This window comes from Enhydra lutris, unplaced genomic scaffold (genome assembly GCF_002288905.1).
Source record: "Enhydra lutris kenyoni isolate GAN:26980312 unplaced genomic scaffold, ASM228890v2 scaffoldscaffold20, whole genome shotgun sequence".
Classification (NCBI taxonomy): Eukaryota; Metazoa; Chordata; class Mammalia; order Carnivora; family Mustelidae; genus Enhydra; species Enhydra lutris.
Genome location: NW_019154104.1, coordinates 17186201 through 17208573, shown reverse-complemented (window position 1 = coordinate 17208573; position 22373 = coordinate 17186201). Strand labels below are relative to the sequence as shown.

The 22373-nt window shown below is 48.0% G+C and overlaps 1 protein-coding gene across 1 annotated transcript; it reads left to right on the top strand.

Moving 5' to 3' along the window:
• Positions 1-325: 325 nt before the first annotated feature.
• LOC111148700 (CLOCK interacting pacemaker) lies at positions 326-20757 on the top strand. Its single transcript, XM_022505494.1, has 4 exons — positions 326-460; positions 7278-7465; positions 13941-14110; positions 17170-20757. Exons 2-4 carry the CDS (start codon positions 7330-7332, stop codon positions 18064-18066), a joined length of 1203 nt encoding a protein of 400 aa, XP_022361202.1. The 5' UTR covers positions 326-460; positions 7278-7329; the 3' UTR covers positions 18067-20757.
• The last annotated feature ends 1616 nt before the right edge of the window (positions 20758-22373 follow it).

Genomic DNA, 22373 nt, shown 5'->3' with positions numbered 1-22373 from the left:
CGCCTCCTGCTCTGTCTGCTAGAAGCCCGCCCACCCGTGGCTCCTCAAAACCCCGCCTCGAAGCCGTGCCCCCGCAGCTCTAAGTTCAAGGTCCCCTATACAAAATGGCTGCGAACCCTGGGAACCAATCATAAGACGCCCGCCTTCCGCGGAGAGAGCTCAGGCCTCTTAGGGATGTCCGCGATTCCCTGGGAGGCGTGCCAGCCTCGCCTTCGGGTTGGGGGGCCCTTCTAGGAGAACCTCGACAGTCTCTATGGTGCCGGGTCCTCCGAGTCAAGTCACGTGGCCGGAGAAGGCCGCCGCGGAGGCGGAGGGAGGAGAAATGGGCGGGAGGCGGAAGCTGGTGGGGAATAGCTTGAGACCCGGCGCCGACGGGGTTGTCATGGAGCCGCGGGGCCGGGCTTGCGCATGCGCCGCTTGACCCGCTGGGCCGGTAGTGGAGAGGCGACCTCAGCCCTAGGTGAGAGAGGGAGGGTTGGGTCTGGGGGCCGAAGGTTCGCGCGGGGAGCGTGAGGAAAGGAGGCAGGAGTAGGAGAGAAAGGGGAAGCGACGGAGGCAAGAGAGAGGACGGGACTTTCGGGGGACAGAGGGCCAAATGGTGGGAGCAGGAGGCGGTGCGTCTGTTTCCCTTTTAGTTGGTTGCTTTTGCTGCGAGGGGCGCGGCCGCGTAGGAGAGGGGATGGCGGGAGACTGGGGGCTGTGTGTGGGGAGGGGACTTGTGTGGGCAGCGAGTAGGGTACCCAGTCAGGGCGGGTGGGCCCGGGTCTAGCCCTCCTGGGCGTCCAGGCAGCGGCGGAAAGCCCGCAGGCCTGCAGGGCTCTGAGAAGAGGGGCAGGGAACGGGCAGGTGAATGGGAGCGGGGCTGTTACCCGGTGAGGGTCCTGGGCCTCCAGTTAGGGGGTGGACATAGTGCCCCGTCCTGGGCCCGGGACGCAGGTGTGCTGTCTTTTGCAGAGACCTGATGTCACCCATTTGGCTGGTGGTTTCTCCTGGGTGGCCAGCTTGCCAGATATGGTGCCGGGACGTGGGGAGGTGGGGGAGAAGGTGCGCAGTGCCAAGTAAGGAGTTAGTGGTTAGTGGGTGGGTTTCGGGGAGTTCTGATCCAGGCCCAGGCCGCAGCCAGGCTCCCTGTGATTGCCCAAGTCCTGGCAGTACACATTGCCTGGCCGTTTGCCCTGGGAGTCTGGTGGTGTGCCAGTCACAGCACGGTCCTAGGGTCTGCCCAGTTCTGCCCTGCTGAGCTGGCAGGCTGGTGGATGCCTGGAGCGTGCTCCTGCTGCCTGGCACAGATGCAGCGTGGGCTGGTGCGAATGGGGAGGTGGGCACTGTTACTGTGAACCCTTCTGGAAGCTGGCGATCTGGAGAATTTCGCTCATCTTATCTCTTCTTTGGAAGAGGAGAATGGAGGGAGCCATATCTGGTTCCAGACAGAGGACATTGTATGGAATCGGGGTTCAGGATCTTTGACATAAATTGCAGCCGAGTTGGAGCATGGAAATGGATGCGAAGGGGAAAATGAGTATTTGAGATTTTGGTGCGGGGGGAGGTGTCTTCTCTCTGTTAAAGCACACAGACATTTCCCCAGAATGGTATCTCCCACATGGAGACGAAGACAAAGTAACTTCAGGGAAAAGCCTAGTAATGTTATTTCTAATTATAACTGGGTTTACTCATGATTTTCTGGGTGGCAAGGTCTTAATTTCTACGGCCTTGTGCTTTTTTCATATTTAAGTCTCTGCTTGAGTTTCACCTCACACCTCCGTCCATGCACGCATCTTATCCATGTGATACGTTTTAAAGGGAACTTGAGCTCTTGGGAAAGTTGCCAAGTGTTTATAAAAGGAAAGATCTGAGAGCAGCATTTCAGATCCTTTCCTTGTAAACCTTGGTTCCCCCTTTTATTATAAGCCTAAATCTCTATGAAGATTGTTTCTGGATTAGACAACCTTTAATTCGGTTGGTGGACTTATCCCTGAGGTTTCACCTTAGAATAAGGGCCAAATGAGGTACCTGTTTCCCCCAGGAGACCAGACCTGGAAGTTAAATCTTGAGATGACCATGGTGTTTGGAAACGCACAGTCGTGACCTTCAAGCTGTTGGGGTATTTCGATGACAGCTAAGCTGTGAGGCTGTCAGCGGGGCTCAGCAGGACAGAAGATTTGCTGGAATGTATTATTCTGTTGAGCACCTCACACATTAGTTGTGGGGAGTTGAGGTTGCAAAGATGAAAAACAACTCAAGGTTGAGGAGACAGATGACTGGACTGGAATGTAAGGAGTGCAGAAATAAGCCAAGTGCTAGAGAACGCTAGTTAGAATTTTATGTTGTACCTATTTGTATAAACTTCTATATTTATTGATTCACTTTCCATTATGAGTTTTATGTGTACTATCCCCCCTGGGAACGTTTTGGACAATGTGTCACATATGCACCTAGAAGAGGCCCAGTTAGGTCGATTCTGACAGTCTGGGGGAACTTAAGCTGGAGTCCTTTCCATGGAGAGTCAGGCATGTGAGGATCTCAGATGTTTGTAAAGCAGTGTTAGTGGTTTCCAGTCTGTGCCAGGAAGCAGGACATGGCACGCTGGGTAAGAGCTGAGTAACCCAATTTCTACCGCTAGTCCGCTTAGAAGCATCTGCCTTGATTGTAAAATAATATTGAGGAGGAAAAAAAATCTTGAGGTTTTCAAACTGCCATTTGCAAGGCCCTGGGTTTGAGAGCAGTGGGGTAACTGCCATCACTGTGTGCTCTTCTCTGTCCTGGGCCTCGATAGTGCTGTGTGTGAGCAGGTCGGTTGTTCACTGACTTACTCCTCCGCGCCACTCCCAGGACGGTGGTGCCTCTCCTCTCAGAGAAGCGAGGTCACGGAGAGATAATGTAGCCCTTCATAGTCCATCCCACCTTCCTCAGACACCAAGGCTTTCTGTTGCTTCAGAAGAACTTTGCTTGGGATGCCTGGGTGGCTCAGTGGGTTAAAGCCTCTGCCTTCGGCTCGGGTCATGGTCCCAGGGTCCTGGGATCGAGCCCCGCATCAGGCTCTCTGCTCTGCGGGGAGCCTGCTTCCTCCTCTCTCTCTCTCTCTCTCTCTCTCTCTGCCTGCCTCTCTGCCTACTTGTGATCTCTGTCTGTCAAATAAATAAATAAAAAATCTTTAAAAAAAAAAATGGACCTTTGCTTTGGACAGAGGCTTTCACATTTTTAGTCACTTTCACATCCAAAGCAGTCCATTCGCTTTTCCAAGGTGGGTTATGCATTCTTTATTTCCATCTGCTACCACTTCTTTAGGATTTAACATTTTTGCATCTGTTCTCCTTTTAACCTATTAGTCAACGTTTGCGTTTTGATTCCACAAGTATGCACCTTCTCTATGAGCCAGAAAATTCCTGTGTATCTTCTGAAGTTCTGTTGGCCACACTTGCATAACAGGAGCAAGACTTTTTGGTTGTCTTATCAAAAGGACTGTAGACTAAATTGGGATGCTTTATCTAAAATACCTGTAAAATAATTCATATCGAGTAAGGTAATGTGAAAACTTTGCCAAGCGCTCAATTAGGTGCAATGCACACGAGCTACCTTCCCAATCTAAGGAGCAGGGTCGGACTTCTGGAAGGCTGATGGCCCATCCACAAGCTACAGCTCCGTCCATTTTCAAGAAGCTTCCTGTTCCCTTTCGGTGGTGTTACTTCAGGAAAATTAAACTATGCACATTTGTTGGGTTCCATTCGAAAGGTTCCTGATTTAATGAAACATACAGTTCTACATTTTGGTCTCTTTATTTATTTTTTACTTTTTCATTAAAAAAAATTTTTTTTAAGATTTTATTTATTTATTTGACAGAGAGACAGCAAGAGAGGGAACACAAGCAGGCAGATGGGGGAGGGAGAAGCAGGCTTCCTGCTGAGCAGGGAGCCCTATGCAGAGCTCCATCCCAGGACACCGGGTTCATGACCTGAGCTGAAGGCAGCCGCTTAATGACTGAGCCACCCGTGCACCCCTTGGTTTCCTTTTTTTTTTTTTTTTTTAAGATTTTATTTATTTATTTGACAGAGAGATCACAAGCAGGCAGAGAGGCAGGCAGAGAGAGAGGAGGAAGCAGGCTCCCCTAGACAGCAGAGAGCCCGATGCGGGGCTCGATCCCAGGACTCTGAGATCATGACCTGAGCCAAAGGCAGCGGCTTAACCCACTGAGCCACCCAGGCGCCCCCTTTGGTTTCCTTTTTAAACTGGTTTATTCATGCTGTCCAATTTCGTAGCCACACAGTAGAGATGCTGGTTTTCCATTGTGCTGTGCAAGGGGGGACAGTGTCATTGTTTCTCTTTTATGCACATGGGACTTCACTTGTGACCAAGAGTGCTTGGTATGACATGGATTGAATGGGGGAAGCCAGTCCCCTTGAGTGAGTTAGATAGGATACAAAATAATTTTTACTATTATGCTTAAAATTGAGTCTCATTCAGGGAAGTTCCCTTTAGTCCGCTTCTACTGCATGCAAAAAAGTAGGAGCAAGAGGGTTGCTCCAGGAAGCTTGTAAACATCCTTGTCTTTAATTTTATCTTGACCTGCTCCTCTGCTTCTGGCGTAGGTGATGTTCTTCACTGTATCCTCTGCTAGAGAAGTGTTCAGACTTGACATTTCAGGATATTCCAGACACAGTGCCCTTTGGCAGGGAGCTCGTGTTCCTCTCCACTCAGAAGGACAGATGGATGGAGGTGCAAGGGCACTGTGGTTTAGAGCCTCACCAGGCATTGCTTGGACCTAGTATTTGTCCATTCATGCTGTGGTAAAAAAACTGCACAGACTGGGTAGCTTACAAGCAGCAAAAATGTATTTCTCACAGTTCTAGAAGCTGGAAGTCCAAGGTCGGGGGACCAGCACAGTCATGTTCTGGGTCACAGAGTGTTCGCTGTCCTGTGGTGGAAGGGGCAAGGGGTATCTCTGGTGTCGCCTTTATAATGCACTCACCCCATTCAGGAGGGCTCCGCTCTGCTCTTTTAAGCACCTCCCAAAGGCCCCACCTCATACTACCATCCTCTGGGGATGGTGGTGGTTAGGATTTCAGCATACAAATTCGGGGTGGGGGCGGGGGCGGGGGGAGGGACCACACACAAACATTCGGACCATAGCGCCTACCCATTTGTCACCGTCATTGCCATTTTCCCTGTTTTCTTTATCCCCCTAATAACCTTTGTGTTCTTACCATGCCATCCTTATCACTGCCATTCCACGGGGACGCAGATGGCCTTGTTAAAATATCTGGAATGTTCTCAGCCTCTGCCAGCCTTCTGAAGGGTTCATTTGTCTCATTCTTTGCACTGTTAGCCAGGTTCTGGATATGCTGTGGACTTGTGTGTCACTGGGCCAAGTCTAGGCTTCTTTAGCTTCTCTGGGCTCCCAACGTGCACATGTGACAGCCTCCCCAGCCTCTCCACTTGAATGACCCACAGCCACTTCTGTCTACATGGCCAAAATTGGACTGCCCTAGCCACGTCACCGAGTCCCTCTGCGCCCTTCTTGGGCTGCCTAGCCTAGGAAATGGTCCCACCGTCTGCCTCCCAACATGCAGTCACCTAGCCCCATCAAGTCTTTCTAAATCTATCTCCAGTCTGTTCCCTTCTGTCCTTTCACCACTGCCACCGCTTTAATTCCCCAGGGCTTCTGTGGTAGTATCTGCATGATCTCAGTGCCTCTCTTGCCTCTCTCCACTTTAACCTCAGTCCAGCACCCAGAATGCTTTGAAAATGCTGCTCGACCATGGGTTATAAGGCACTGCTTGCCTGGCTCCCACCACTCCCTCTAGGTGCAGGTGCATGGCCTTCTACCCCCCTGCGCCATGCTCTGGCCTCCCTGGCCTCTCAGCTCTTTGAATGTGTCAGATTCTTTGCTCCTTTAAGGCCTTCACAGGGCCACATCCCACTCACTGCCCTTCCCCTGGCTAACTCCTCTGGATCCCGGCTATACATCACGTCCTCAGGAAAGCCTTCCCTTGCCCAGTACCCCCTGCCCTGCCCCCAACTGCTTTTAGCCCCTCCCCTTTATAGCCGTTACCAAAAATAATGATTTAGGGGAGCTCCTGGGTGGCTCAGTTAGTTAAACTTCTGCCTTCAGCTCAGGTCATGATCCTGGGGTCCTGGGATTGAGTCCCACACTGAGCTCCCTGCTCAGCTGCTCAGCAGAGAGCCTGCTTCTCCCTCTGCCCCTTCCCCACCCCCACTCATGATCTCTCTCTCTCAGAATAAATAAGTAATATCTTTTTTAAAAAGTGATTACATAGGGGCACCTGGCTCAGTGGGTTAAGCCTCTGTCTTCGGCTCAGGTCATGATCTTGGAGTCCTGGGATCGAGCCCCGGGATCGGGCCCCGCGTTGGGCTGTCTGCTCAGCAGGGAACGTGCTTCACCCTGTCTCTCTGTCTGCCCCTCTGCCTACTTGTGATCTCTGTCTGTCAAATAAATAAATAAAATCTTTTAAAAAATCTAAAAAAAATTTTTTTTAAAGTTGCTAAATAATTGTATGATTACTTGATTAGTGTCTGTCTGGCTCTCTAGGTCATAAGTTCCAGCAAGGTACTAACCATGTCTCTTGTGTGCACTTGGTATTGGTCCTAGCACAAGGCCTGCGTCATAGTGGGCGCTGGATAGATAAGTTTCTAAATGAGTGCCCCTTACCCTGAGCCTCAGTTTCCTCTTCCGTAAAATGGACGAGCAACGGAGGACATTTACAGCAGTAACGTTGCGTGTGGACTTGTATGGAATCAAAGCATTATTATACATGGTCTTATTTGTGCAGAAAAGTTCTTTTTAAGCCAAAACGTAGCCTGCACATATGAAGAGTTGTGTTCAGTACCTCATCCGAAGAAGTGAAGGTTAATTTGAACAACTCTACTGTCCGGGGCCTGCCAGTGCATGCTGGGAAGGCAAGCCTTGTCCAAGATGGGCATCACCTCTCCTCCCTTCCTCGGGGAGCAGGGGGAGTTACCCCTTCCAAAAACCCTAATCAAGTGTGCCTTTGTTAGCAGTTTACAAAGCTTCCACTGAGCGTGGTTTGCGTGCCCTGAATTTGTAATGGAATTTGAGGGCAGGAGAGGACAGTGAACCTCCTTTTGGGTGGAAACCATTCTCCTGTGCAGCAGACTTGAAGCCTGGGTAAGCGGAGACCTCTGAGAAAATACGGAGGAATTGGACGAGGCCAGTGTTCTCTGCCCTCACTTTCCTCACCAGCAGGATCACCTGTGTCCCCTCTCCAGGCACTGTCTTCTTACGTAATTGTTGTTTTCCCCAGGGCAATCCAGTTGAAAGGAGGACTGATGAATCCACTTCCAGCCCAGTAAAACATGGAGAGGAAAAACCCGTCCAGGGAGAGCCCCAGAAGACTCTCGGCCAAACTGGGCAAAGGCACAGAGATGAAGAAGGCAGCTCGTCAACACGGCATGGCAGCCGCTGAGTCAGATAAGGACTCCGGATTTTCAGGTTAAAAATACCTTCTTCCTTCCACTTCGCAGTGAATGATTTGCCTAAAACTCCTCCTAAAAATGTCCTCCCTAAAATTTGTGTGATAAATGTGGGAAGCTTTCACGTATAGGATAACTAACTGTCTTACGTCTTAAAATGGTAATTCTGGTGCCCGTGTTGTGGGCTACCGTCAGAGTCACCGGGGGTTAGTTTTGAAGGAACGCTCTGCCATCTTTTTTCAACTCAGCCTCTCTCAACTTCAAATCTTACATGTCCAACTGTTGCAAGTGGTTACTGGGGAAAAAAAATACTTAAATACAATTCTGTTGTCTTAGCTCCTTTTCCAGAGGAATAGCTACATTGTTGGAAAAGAAGGACTGCAGCCTGGTGTCACCAGTAGCAAGTGAAACAGAAATAGTATATAATTTTAGATAACTTGCTTTAGCTAAGAAAGTAACGTTGCCATGTTTAAAAACATTTCCCCCCCACAACCCACCCCTGCCAGGATCTGTGCATTTTTGTATTTGAACTAAGAGACCCCCCAGTACAGTTCCAAACTGGAGACTCTATTCGAGACCAGCAAGTAGAATGGTTTTCAGGTTTCCTCACTAGTTTGTTTTAAACCTTATCTGAAAGGGCTGGCTGCCTGCACAGCGAATCTTTTAATTTTGTGCCGGGCGCTCTTCCTTCCAGGTTTGAGGATAATGGCTTAAATATGGCTTAAGTGTATCAGCATCTTTGGCCGAGAGGACGCAGAGAGATGACGCCAGGGGCTCCTGGCTGGGTCGGCGTGCTGAGAGTAGCGCCCTCTCCTAGAGGAAGATTTATGTGGCCCAGCTTCGCAGAGACTCATCAATCCATCTTGTTGATTTATTAATCTATATTGCAAAATGCAGCTGTTAGGAAAATTAGAACTCTCTCATCCCTAGATTGGTGTGTTTTCTCCCTGTAGGCATGCTGCATGAGAAGCCAAATTAAAAACAGATTGTTGCTCAGAGAGGAACAGAGTACCAGCCTAATTGAAGGATTAGAATAAGGACAGTCCAGGGAAGGAGGGCCTGCTTATTAGCCCTTTGGGTTTTTCTTCTCCCTCAGCATTGTTTCTGAGGCGTGACTCATCATAAGGCTCATCTGAGATTCTTGTTAACAATACTGATCACCACCACCCAGGTACGTCCTGATTCCCCGGAGGTCGTCAGTTGCTAAAGGAATCTCATCAGTATTACTTATTTAATTAGCAGAATGCCTTTTCAAACTCCCAAGGGAGTTGGAATATCTATCAAGTAATAATAATCATGTTAACATTTATATAGAATTTACCGTATAAGTTCTGTGTAACCAGTGGTTGGCTGGCAAGCCAGCCCCTGATGTATAAGTTTGCCAGTTTCCATGGTGCATACCTCTCACCAGGGCCAATTAATTTCAAGCTACTAATACGATGTTACCAAATGTGGGGATGGGAAGATTGGGGGAATTAGAGAAGATGTGTAGTCTTAGTCCGTGTGAGCTGGTGGGACCCAGCTGCAGCACACTGTGGCATGGACCATGTTAAGTAGTTCACATAAAATAACTCATACCGACTATCCTGTAAGAAAGTGACTGTTACATTCCCCATTTTACAGATGTGGAAATTGAGGCATAGAAAGACTACATGATTTCCGGGGCGCCTGGGTGGCTCAGTCGGATAAATGTCCCACTCTTGATTTCGGCTCGAATCATGATCGAGGGTCATGGGATTGAGCCGTGTGTCAGGCCCCGCCTCAGGCTCCCCTTGTGCAGAGTCTGCTTGTCCCTTTCCCTCTGCTCCTTCCCTTGTTCACGTGCACACACTCTCTCTCTATAATAAATAAGCACATCTTTTAAAAATTAAAAAAAATGTTAAAAAAGGATTACATCATTTCCAAGATCAGGCAACTGGTCAGCAGTAGAGCTGGGATTGAATCGAGGACTGTGTGACTCCAGATGCCCTACCTTTCAGCACTGTTGCTGAAAGTACTTAAGTCGCCCGCTCTGATGAAATTCTTTTTTTTTTTTTTTAAAGATTTTGTTTATTTATTTGACTGAGATCCCAAGTAGGCAGAGTGGCAGGCACAGAGAGAGAGGGGAAGCAGGCTCCCTGCTGAGCAGAGAGCCTGATACGGGGCTCGATCCCAGGACCCTGAGATCATGACCTGAGCCGAAGGCAGAGGCTTAACCCACTGAGCCACCCAGGCGCCCCTCTGATGAATTCTTTACGTTAATGTCAGCCAAATCCACCTCATCTGTTTATCTGTTCATTCAGTAATTGATCAGGAGTAGTCAGTGATGGGGAGTACACGTTGGCTGAGATGCTCACAGTTGCTACACTGGAGTGAACATACTGTGTGGGGACTAAAACCTACATGGGGTGGGTGCTGGGGTGGCTCAGTGGGTTAAGTATCTGCCTTCAGCTTGGGTCATGATCCCAGGGTCCTAGGATCGAGTCCTGCATCGGGCTTCCTGCTCAACGGGGAGTCTGCTTCTCCCTCTCCCCTCTGCCCCTCCCCACTGTTTGTGCTCTCCCTCCCTCAAGTGCTCTCTCTCTCTAAAATAAATTGTGTAAGACTGTTGAATCGCAGACCTGTACCCCTAAAACAAATAACACATTATATGTTAATAAGAATAAATAAATAAATGAATAAAATCTTTTTAAAAGATTTAAAAAAGAAACCTACAATTGGTGTGGCTCTCTACACTTTTTGGTGTTCTATAAGAGAGCCACAAGATTCCCTTGCTTTGGCATTCCATATATACTGATCTTTGGCCCAAACTCATCAGGGCCTGGGCTAAGATTATGGTTGAAGTTTGGGTGGGCACGTGCATAGGTGTGTGCAGTTCCTGTTACCTGAATGATAACAGTATTGCTGTGATTAAGCTAAGGTTATTGGAGCCAGACCTTTATTGGTTAGGGTGGTGTACAAGTTCGCTAGGACGGCCATAACAGTCCACAAACCAGATGGCTGAAACAGCACATTTGTCATCTCCCAGTTCTGGAGCCTAGAAGTCTGAGACCAAGATGTGGGCAGGGTTCATTCTCTGAGGGAGAATTTACTGATCACCAGACTCCTCTCCTGGAGATCATGATAGCGAAGGTTGGTGGGAGGGCCCTGAAAAGTGGGTTCTGTTGCTTTTTACACACGTCTCTGGGGATTTCTGTGATCAGACCGGTTTGGGAGACATTATAGGCCTAATGTCTCTTTTTTTTCTTTTACTATCACGTTCGTTTTTCATATCCTGAAGGTAATACGTGCTCCTTATAGGAGCTTTGAAATTCAGGAACAATTTCAGCAAAGAAGAAACGAAACATTATCCATAATCCTACCACCGATTAGTGCCAGGATGTTGACGTTGCAGTATGCCTTCCAACAGCCTCAGCCTTGTCAGGTCACATGTTTTGTAGTGTGTCCCAAAGTCTGGATGGTTTTCCTGATAGTTGCCTAATTCTCTATGTCAAAGTGCTTTAAGAAGCATTGTGTTGGGGCACCTGGGTGGCTCAGTGGGTTAAGCCTCTGCCTTCGGCTCAGGTCATGATCTCAGGGTCCTGGGATCGAGCCCAGGACCCTGCTCAGTAGGAAGCCTGCCTCCCCCTCTCTCTCTGCCTGCCTTTCTACCGCCTTGAGATCTCTCTCTCTCTCTCTGTCAAATAAATATATAAAATCTTAAAAAAAAATAAAAAATAAACAAAAGAAGCTTTGTGTTGTTCATACATAAGGTGGGATTAAAAAATCATCATTACACCCAAGAGAGCAGCCTTGTATGTGCCTCTGGTCTCTCCTGGGCCACTGCCAGGGAGTGAGTTCATCAGCGCCCTAGTTACCGTTCTGAGTACCTTGGAGCGTGATAGGATTTGTAAAACCTAGGTAGTTTTTCCCATTTGAATTATTCTCCCAACTTTATGTTTTGAAAAATTTTGGATGTACACAAAATGGAATGACCATGACAGATGTCTCATTCAGATCCACTGAGGGATAGCATTTTGCCATATTGCTGTATGTCTCTATACACATACATACCTCCTTCTGTTCGTACCGTATATATCTATATATAAACAAGTATACTTCAGTACCAATCTCTTAAAAGAGTGGCATTCTTCTGCAATAATTCTAGCGTCAGGGTCGTAACCAAGAGTTTTCACTCGATGTAAATTATTAATTAGCCATAATCCATATTCAGATTTTCCCTATTGTCCCCATAATGTCCTTTGTAACTGTTTGTCTTTTTGTCGATTTGTTTGTTTTGGATCCAGGATCCAATTAAGTATTGTGCATTTCATTTAGTTGTCCTTTTTAGTCTGATTTATTCTAGAACAACGTCCTCATCTTTCCTTGCCTTTTCCTTCCTCCCCTTTGTCCCTTTGTTTTCTTTAATGCCAGTGACATACTTGAATGAATTAGGCCTGTTGTTCTGTAGAATGTCTCACTCTCTGGATTTTTCTGATGGTCTCCCCATTTTTAGAGTCAGGATAAGCATTTTGTTTTTACCAGAATACTGCACTTTTGATGTTACATCATTCCTGTAGCACATAATGAGACTCCTGAGTTTGTTCTTGGTGATGCCCTGGCTGATCACGTAGTTAAGGTCGTTTGTGAGCTTGTATGAGATAGCTTTATTGCAAAAGTACCTTTTTCTCTTTGTAATTAGTACATAGTTTATGGGATGATACTTTGACACTGTGTGACTGTCCTGTTTCCCAAAAACTCTTGACCAGTGATTTTAACAACCACTGATGATGCTTGCCTGAATCCTTTACTACATTTTTGGCTTAAAAATGGTGATCTGAGGGGCGCCTGGGCGGCTCAGTCATTAGGCGTCTACCTTTAGGCTCAGGTCATGATCCCAGGGTCCTGGGATCGAGCCCCACATGGGGCTCCCTGCTCAGCGGGGAGCCTGCTTCTCCCTCTCCCATTCCCCCTGCTTGTGTTCCTGCACACGTGCTCTCTCTCTCTCTGCCTCTCTCTCTGTGTCAAATAAATAAATACAATCTTTGGGGAAAAAAAGTTACAATTAAAAAAGAATGTGCTCTGATTTACCACTCCTTGTACATTTTAGTGGCTGACACTTCTGTGGAGAAGGCGCACTTCTGTAGAGTAGTACAGACACTTCTGTAGACCATTTGAGCACTGCTGCGGATTCACGGGATGCTCTTGTAATTCAGTCTGTCAGTCCTGTATAATTGTCCCAAACTTAGCCAATGGGAGCCCCTTCTAGATGGTTCTGTGTCTTTCCGACTTGACCACATTTGTGTTTGAGCACTTCCTTGCTTTCTGGGACAATAAGATGTCCAGGCTCATCTTGTACTTTCCACTCCCACTTGAACTGAACTTAGCTGTTTCTCCACGGATCCCTGTTTTCCTTTTTGTGCAGAATGGCGTTTAGAAACCAAGATTCATGCGCTCGCATGCATTTTGCTTCTGAGGTCCTTTGTCGCAGGCCCTGGTTCTTCACTAGAGGTGCACACTCGGAGTCCCTGTGCCTTGTGAAAATCCACTTGGCCTGGGCGCCAGATCAGTCCTTCAGTAGATTGAAGGGAGGCCCCCAGCATCCGTAAATTCTAGAAAACATCTCTAGACATTCTGATTAAATGCAAGTGTTGACACTTAAGCTCATTTGAATTATAGTCACATTTCCGTCCGGCCTCAGCCCAATTACTCTGCGATTCTTGATGAGCATTTAGTGTATCCCCAGGCTCCTCGCTCGCAAGGTTAGAGCAGGCTCCCAGCTTACTCCAGCAGGTCGCTAATTAAGGCCTTTCTGTGTGGATTTCACACGGGGCGCCCTCATTTGCTTTCCCCCAGAGAGTGCCGTTCTGTCTCCCATTGTGCCAGATCCCCAGGGGTGCACTCAATGTGCATTTAGGACTCCAGCACCCCCTTTGTTGGAGGTGTTGGGTGTGGGGGGGGCGGTAAACAAAGACACATTTCAGATTTCAGCATGGATGAACTTACCCAGAATTGTACAATTAGAAAATTTAGGATGGAGCTCTTTACATTTCAGCATGGAGGTAAGTTTTGAGGTTTACAGGTTGGTTTTGTCTTTATTCTTCTATCCTGTGGTGCCCAGAGCCTCTAAAGATCTTCATCCTGCCCCAGGTCACACACACAGTCCCTCCCCTCTCAGCAGCAGATTCTTGAAAGTAATGACCTAGCTTTGAAACCTTCACCCTGTTTCCCCTGTCAGCTGGCTTTAATTACTTTCACATAAACCCTAACTGATGCAAGCTTTTGTCTGTAATAGACTTAGAAAGGAAGTCTGCTGTCCTAGGGTAGCGATTTATAATCTTTTGAGGTAGGAGGGTTCATGTGTGGATTCCACTGAGAATACAATAAAAGCTAAAGACCCTTCCAGAAAAATTCACAAAAAACGTATATCACAAATGTTCCATTCCATTTCGAGAAATCCGTTAACTCCTTCGAAGGTCTGCTTAGGAGCCCCCAGCCTGGATCCTATGCAAACTGACCATTCTTCTGCCCAGCAGATGGGAGCTCAGAGTGTCTGAGCTCGGCAGAGCAGATGGAGTCCGAGGACATGCTGAGCGCCTTAGGCTGGAGCCGAGAAGACAGGCCAAGGCAGAACTCCAAGACCGCAGGCAGTGCCTTCCCCGCGCTGTCCCCAATGGTCGTCATGAAGAATGTGCTGGTCAAACAGGTGAGGAGGACTGCTGTCTCCTGATGTGTCTGCCCATTCAAGTTTCTGAGCTCCTTCTGTACAGTGCCTCTTTTCTCTCCGTCAAGGAGAGATTTTAGAAGGAGACCATGGGAACCACACTGATGTGTGCTTCTGTCCCGGGGACAGTGGTTTCAGAAGGACCGCAGTAATCGTGACCTGTGTTCCCATTTTCCAGACAGTAGGACTGCTTTATTTCTGTATTCCTGGTTTGTCCAGAGGGACCCCAGAAATAAAGGATCGAAGCAGAAATGTCATAACTTCCACGGTGCATTCTAACATATGGCAGAGTTGAGGGTAGAAACAAAAGAATCTCTTTTTAATTTGGGTTGCCCTTGAATTGAGAGAGGTAGGATGTATTTATTTGTTTGAGCAGTAGAGGCAATTTCTGTGTTCTCTCAAAGTTGTGTCGTCAGTGAGAAAGCAGCTCTTCGGTTTGGCTGTGGCTTTCCCAGTAGATGCCACACAGCATTGTTGTGGAATTGAAAGTACCCTGTTTGGGGCTTGATTACATAACTGTGAATATAATGTGATTATTGTCTGGATATGAAGAAAAGAAGATTTAGAAATGGAAATGTAAGCTCAGCCCGGTGTTTGAAACAGAGAATTCAATCACATGAATTGGCTGAAGAACTGAACTGGCTGAAGAACATTGAACCTTACCCTTCTTTGCTCTAAAGGGTATCAGTTCTTCTTTGCTCTAAAGGGTATCAGTTCTCACGTGGGTCCACTGCTGAGGCTGCTTGCAGCTGGTGAAGTCGGAAATCTGGCTTTGTGTGGTTGACCTTCCCACCTTAGGTGGCAGAACCTGGTGAGAGCCTGACAGGAAACCCGAAGATCGGAACTGTTTACCTCGTTATGACAGAGGCACACAAACTGATTTTCACCAAGGCAACCTAGTGACTTGGAGGAAAGAACTAAGAATTTTTGAAGCTTTTTCCTTGGTAAATCACATCTCAGCTGGGAGCACAGTTGTCCTTACTGAAACAAAGAGAGGGAATAAAGGCACGAGATGGAGCCCACATGAGATTGTTCAGGCAGCCCCCTGCCCAGTGCCACTTGCTTCTTGGGTTTTTTTTTCTCCTGGCTTTTTTCCTCCCCGCCTTCCTCTCCTGCTCCCTTCTCGCTCTTTCTCGTGTGCCTGTCTGTGTTTATGTGCCTTCTTTGTTGTAGGCGCGGCTGGCAGCTCCCGAGGGCTGAGCAGCCTGCCGTTGAGGAGTGAGTAGGCTTTTCCAGCAGAGCAGCATTCTTCAGGACAAAGACCGCCGGGAAGGAAGGCCACTGGGCTCCATCAGGAGCTTGGAGGCTCCGGGGCAGGCTGACCCAGAGGAGCGGTCATGTTTTCACACATGCTTGAATCCAGCACATCCCAGAATTAAAATAATCGTACACTTAAAAAAAAAAAAAATCTCTGCATATTGTGTAATGTCTTGATATTTGCTGCTTGCTTTTAGGTATTTTTCTTGTGAGGGTCTGGTTCTTTCTCTGCCCCCAGACCATGAGATCTTGCACATCCTTGCTTAACCACCGTGGATGTCTGTTTGCTCATCTTTAACACGAAGGCTTTATGTGAAATGATTCTGAGATCCTATCCAAGCCGAAAATCTTGTCCCGTGTTCCCTCAGATGATTTCAGTGTGAATAACACATTGTCAGATCTCATAATTAGAACAGATAAGCTAAGTATCTATGTGGACAGCATACAGCCGCATTAGGAAGAATAATCCACTGAAATCATCTTGGGAGAATAGTGAGTTACATAGTTTCTGGATCCGTTTGCCTTGTAGGTCTTGTCCTTGTGGCATAAGTGACTAAGGGGATAGCCTGAAGTTTTGCTCCTGACCAAGTGGGCCAGGCTGATCTCTACTTCAGACGACCTCTAATTTTGGACCTCTGACAAGGAAGTGTGGTTGCTAGGCCTGGCCCTGCTTGCTTAGGCATTACCCCAGCCGGACTCCAGAATGGATTTTCCGGGTCATCCTAGCCTCTGTGCGATGCACTATAGTTGAACTTGGCTTAAAGCTCCTAGCGAGGCATCCAAGAAGCTGACATGGGTGCAACATGGTATGCAGATGTAGGAGGAGAGTCCAGAGCTTTCTTCAGATAAATGGCCCACCAGGGTTAAGAACCTCCATTGGGTTCTCTCTTCCTAGCCTCATCTACACCCATATCTTTGGGACCGAGTTGGAACTGGACTGGCTTTTAAACATTGGGGACAAACAGCCCTGCCCTTCTTTATTAGACTTCCATCTGAATCAGTACTTTAAGAATAAAAAAATGTATAATTGAGGGGTAACGTGACAAAAGCTGAGTAGTGAATGGTTAGGATGGGTTTTCGAGTCAGACCGAGGATGGAATCCTAGCTCCATCACTTAGTAGCTTAGAGGCTTAAAGCAAGTTATTTCTACTTTCTGAGCCTTCATTTCTTATTTGTGAGAAGAAACTAACTCCACATGGGCGCTAGGGAGGTGAAAGGGGAGCACCCACAGAAACCATCATGTGCAGTGTCCCCCCAGAGTAAGCACCACATAAGCACTGTGGTCTTGAATGGCTTTCTGGTTACCGGGCGTCACCGACTTAAAAACGGCCACGACAATATGTACCTCTCTAATCAAAAGTCATTTTCAGGTGAAAGGTCCGAGATACAGCTAAATGAAGACAGACTTGGGTGTAAAGACACACTTGTCTTGAGATAAGCACATTTTAACTTCGGTCAGGACTTCAGACTGTCCGTATGTTCATTGCCTCCATTGTGACCTTCACCCTGTCATTACTTCGCCTACCTACAGTTTCTCTTTCTGCGGGATAACGCTTGAATAAAAGTAATAGAGTTCCTTCAGTTTTCCCTTAAGCAAGGTTCAAAACGAGACAAGACCCAAACTGCTGATCTCAGCCCCAGATGGATTTTCAGGCCCCCTTTCCAGTCCTGTTCTTGAGAAGGGCTCTCCGGAATGCGGGGGAAGCTCTGTCCCTGACAGGAGCTTCCAGCGCCCCTCCTTCCGCAGGTAACTGCAGCGCGCTGCTCTCCTCCTGTGTTTGCAGGGCAGCAGCTCCTCCCAGCTCCAGTCGTGGACAGTCCAGCCATCCTTCGAAGTGATCTCCGCGCAGCCGCAGCTCCTGTTCCTCCATCCGCCCGTGCCGTCTCCCGTGAGCCCCTGTCACGCGGGCGAGAAGAAGTCGGACTCCAGAAACTACTTGCCCATTCTGAATTCTTACACCAAAATCGCCCCCCACCCAGGCAAAAGGGGCCTTTCCCTCAGCCCAGAAGAGAGAGGAGAAAGTGGGATGCAGAAGAAAGTCTGTACCGAGAGACTTGGGCCGACCTTGCCTTCCAGCGAGCCCACCAAGCCTGGCGCCGTGCCCCCCAGCCCCCCGGCGCCGGCACCCGCGGGCGCCAAGCTTGCGGAGGACTCCGCTCTGCAGGGCGTGCCCTCTCTGGTGGCAGGTGGAAGCCCGCAGACTCTTCAGCCGGTGTCCAGCAGCCACGTGGCTAAAGCCCCCAGCCTGACCTTTGCTTCCCCCGCCAGCCCGGTGTGCGCGGCAGACAGCACGCTGCACGGCTTCGAGAGCAGCTCCCCGCTGTCGCCGCTGGCCGCCAGCTACAGCTCGCCCCTGTGGGCCGCCGAGCACCTGTGCCGCAGCCCTGAGCTCTTGGCCGCCGAGCAGCGACAGAGCAAGCACAGGCGCTTTCAGAATACCCTGGTCGTGCTCCACAAGTCCGGTCTGCTGGAGATCACGCTGAAAACCAAGGAGCTGATCCGTCAGAACCAGGCGACCCAGGTGGAGCTAGACCAGCTGAAGGAGCAGACCCAGCTGTTCATCGAGGCCACCAAGAGCAGGGCTCCTCAGGCCTGGGCCAAGCTGCAGGCATCTTTAGCCTCGGGCTCTAGGCACACCGGCAGTGAGCTGGAGGCGTTCTCCGACCACCCAGACATGTAACCCAGAAGGCATATTTTCCCGTGACTTGAGTGGTTCTTTTTAACTCTTTGGCTGTTTCTACTCCTGTCTCCCACAGCTTATGTAAGAGCTTTTCCTTCTACACTTCGACTGTTGGGCAGCTCACTTAGGAAGCCACATGCCAGTACCTGGCCGCTGTCTTAACCTGTGGTCTGTGCACAGTTTACATACAGCTCTGTTCCTCTGAGTCCCCGAGGACTTGTGAATGCCGAGTCCCCTTTCCTTAGCCTGCAGGTGCTTAGATGGGTCACGGGGCAAAGCAGGAGAGATGGTTGTGTGGGGCTGTCGCAGCTGTCACCGCCCACCATCCCACACACTGTGAACAAGGGCACAGTGACAGGGAGGAGCACACAGAGTGACACCTGTCAAGCCAGGGAGTAGGTGACAGAAGGATCCCTTTGTGGAGCTTCCCTCGAATGTCTTAGTCACAGACAGAAAGAGGAGGCGAGCTCGTGTTCCACAAGGCATCGTGCCATCTGGGCAAACACTAAAGTGCTGCGGGCACAGGTTGGGCCGAGGGTGCACACGCTGAGCCACGTGACGCTCTGTCTTCCTAAACTGGAAAGTCGAGGGGAGAGGGTCGCACCAGTGAACTCTTACACTTTAATCACAAGCCAGATTTCTCCTCACTTAAACTGGTAGGCAAAATACTTCAGATTTTTAAAATATGGAATGGATTCAGTACCATCTGGAATTGTAATTGCTGAATTGCTTTTTTGATTTAGACTCTGAAGAAAGTAGACATAGCATCTCTTGGTTGGGAGTTGGAGGATTCTGGAAATGTATGCTCCCACCCCCACCCCTGCCTCTTTTTGAAACAATGCAACCTGTTTTATGTGTGAAAATCTCAAAAGATAACTTAGTGGCTTCTGAGGATGTATGTAAGTTAACTCTCTGCTGCCACTTTTTTATCCCCTTTCATTTTTGTAAAAGAGGAAAGGAGCGATTACTAAGCTGATCGACTTTGAATTAAAACCATCCTGAGGTCCTGACGTTGAAGTGCCCAAAACATTGGAAACCACTCTTCGTGCTGATTGTGTTTTCCTACCCCAAGTTTGCATTTGTCGCATGTCACAGTGACATGGAGCACTTGCGGGGAAGTCTTCTGTGTCTCCTTTGTGCCCTGGATATTGGTGGCAAAGCCAGAGGTGTGGGGTTGGTTATTTGAAACTTACCTGGAAATGGAGGGTGCGAGAACAATTTCCAGGTGAGACCAGTTCTTGGAGCGTCGTGGTAGAGGTAAATGGGATCCCTAAGTAGTGCCATTTCAGACTTTTATCTCATTGGAATCTCATTGAAAAATTTCATCCTCTTGTAAATCTCCACAGAGATTACCTTAGTAAGAAATTCCGTGTGACCAGCTTCACATTTTCTGCAGGGAAAAATGTTCTTAAAGTTTCACCAAGGCCAGAAGCTAATGCTCCCATTTACCTGGTAGTTACAACCGTCACAGAGTTTTTAAATTTCAAGGCATCGGATTGCCCACACTTTGTTACTAAACTTGAATGACTTAGATACGGCCAGTTTAGAAATAGCTTGGTAAAAATCCTTGCACTCCTGATCAGTGCAGAATTATTACCTGCCGTTTGCTTCCTGAAGGAGTTTCAAAATCCCAGCAAATGTGTCTTTAAGCAGACTCTCAGCTCCTTTCACTATTCCCCTCTTGGCCCGCTCCCTTTGCCTCCCCGGAATCCGTGTGGTACTGTGGCAGCTCTGCTCCGTGCACCATGCGAGGAAGCTTCCTTTCTGGCTGACGGTATTTGGCAGCAAAGATACAGAGACAGGTGCCTTCAGAACAGCCTGGGCGCCAGTCATGAGTCTTACTGTCAAAAATCTGAACACACTTGCTGAGAACCAAATTTATTCCATCGGAAAAACCCTCTGTGGAGATATCAGCCTCTTGGACTCTTCTTACTAGATTAAGATTTGCATTTCCCTTCCTGTTATGGTGAAAGATGATGAAAGCCACCATTGATCCGCACTGCTGAGTGGCAGGGGGAAGCAGCATGTCCTTGGCTCTTCTCTCATCGTGTGACTTCGTGCTGGAAGTCTCTGTAGGCTGTTAGCATGGGTGTTCTTTCCCTCGTGGAGCTGTAAGCAGATGAAGCCGAATAGGGAAGCTAGTTCTTGGAAGAAGAGGTCCACTGAGGCTCCCAGACATTTGGGGCCAGACGCCAGATCGGCACATGAAGGAAGCTCGGAGTAGACCAGAAGGATCTCTGTTGGTTGCACGAGGCTGTAAGTAGTGATGGTCCTAGCGGGCGTGATTTGATCTGGTATGAAGTACTGGGGCAGAGCTACTACTTTCTGAGAGTGAGAAGCAATTCTGAGTTCAGACCGACACTTAAAGAGAACTTTTGGCAGATTTTGTTGGCAAGGGTGAGACACGTCTAGAAAAAGCTGCTGATGGAACTGGTTATGGGAACGGAGTTTAATAACATTTGTAATTTATTACACTCATGGCTTTTTATTGACTATCATATTGTCTGACTTTACTATGATTCCTTCAACAGAAAAGTAACTCTTGTGCATATATTGAAGTCTTTTTCCTGCTATGAATTCTTTAGGGTAGAGATTTATTTACCAAATGTGAATTCCTTTGAGGAAGAATGAAGTTTTTGTAGAAATTGACTGTGAAATGTCAGAGAAAAATAAAATTCACTTACTTGAAAACTATTCGGCCTTTTTGCTTTATAAGTGCTTGAGAATACTAAGTGAAATCTAGAGTAAGTACAGTCAACCCTTGAATAGCATGGGTTTGAAGGGACCCACTTATCCGTGAATATCTTTTGATGAGGACGTTACAGCGCTATATGTGTCGCTTCCTTACGGTTTTCATAACCTTTCCGCCAGCTCGTCACTGTAGGAGTACAGTACATCATACATAGAACGTATAAAATAGGTGTTAATCGGCTGTGGTTACTGGTGAGCCTTCTGGTCAACAGTAGGCTTTTTAGAATTTAAGGTTTTGGAGAGTCCAAACCTATACGTGGATTTTCAACTGCGGGGTATCATGTTGTTCGAGGCTCAACTACATTTGCATTAAGTTTCAAACATGTACTCAGGTTACCCTGGGAATGTTGGGATTCAATATGGAACTGGTGCGAACTTGAAATGCAGACAATCTTAAGGCAAGTGAATAGTCCGGTATTTCCTGGTGTCTTGGAGGTTTATATTGGGTGGGGTGGGGGGATGAGAGTTAGATACAATCCAAGGATTTCTTTCTTCTGATCTGACACTTTCACAAATGTTGAAACTACAGTTGTCTGCCGGCATGAGCTAACGCCACATTAAATCAAGATCTTCCTACCACGGAGGTCCTTAGCAAGTACAACTCCAGGCCTCCCTCCATGCTTCTTAGATTCCTAATGCTCTGCTCTTCCCTGCTCCCCAAGTCCAGTCCAACTGCCCCTCCCCAGATTTTTAAGACACTGGAAAAATACAAGCTTATCCTCATGGAAAGGCCTAGAGGGTAGCCAGAGTCTAATTCTCACAGCATTATTTCTGTCCTACGTAATTTTCTAAGTAGCTTTAAAATGTATGGCTGTATAACCACGTAAATGAAATGTCAAGATAGCTAGAGAAGGTCCCCGCTGAAATCAAGAACCATCTTCCCGTAAGAAGTGGCATCAGATAGGCAGACCACACAAAATGGATCTTGAGATACTCAGGCGAGCACGGCTGTTTGAGTTTGTGGCCCCTGTCCCTTGGTGTGATTCCCATATGGGGAAATACTTGTCCACCTAAGACGCCTGTTGGAGCCACCCCATGGATGGCATCACGACAGATCGTAGCCTGGTGCGACGGGGTCTAAAGACCTGCGTACACTTTTCCCTTCTGTTACGCATAAACTGGGTGGCTTTGGGTAAGTCACTGAGCCTCTCTAGGCATCACTCCTCTTGGCTGAATAATGAAGGATCAGAACTCGTTCTCCCCACGGTTCTGCCCAGCCCTCACCAGTTGAAAGCTCTGTTAGCTGTGTTACAGGTGAGCCATAAAATAAACAGATTTAAAACAACCAGCGTTGTCTCCAAAGCAGGTCCCTAGTGCTCTGGTAAGATGATTTTAAAGTGTTCTGTCGGCTTTTTAACTTCTCTGTGGCTCGAAGGGAAGCATTTTGCTGGTCCACACTGGTTTTTCCTTTCTTGTGATTGCCCGGTTGCAGCTAACATGAATTTGCCAATTCCCATATAAGCCTGCTCTCAAAGAATTATGAGCCCCACAGGAGAATCGTGTGGGGTTAAATCAAATCACGCCCTTCCTAGTCAGTCATCTGCAAACAGCTCCCT

Coding starts and splice junctions, on each gene's coding strand:
- LOC111148700 (XM_022505494.1), top strand. CDS start 7,330: ATGGAGAGGAAAAACCCGTCCAGGGAGAGCCCCAGAAGACTCTCGGCC. Junction 7,466..13,940: donor TAAGGACTCCGGATTTTCAG/GTTAAAAATACC, acceptor TCTGCCCAGCAG/ATGGGAGCTCAGAGTGTCTG. Junction 14,111..17,169: donor AGAATGTGCTGGTCAAACAG/GTGAGGAGGACT, acceptor CTGTGTTTGCAG/GGCAGCAGCTCCTCCCAGCT.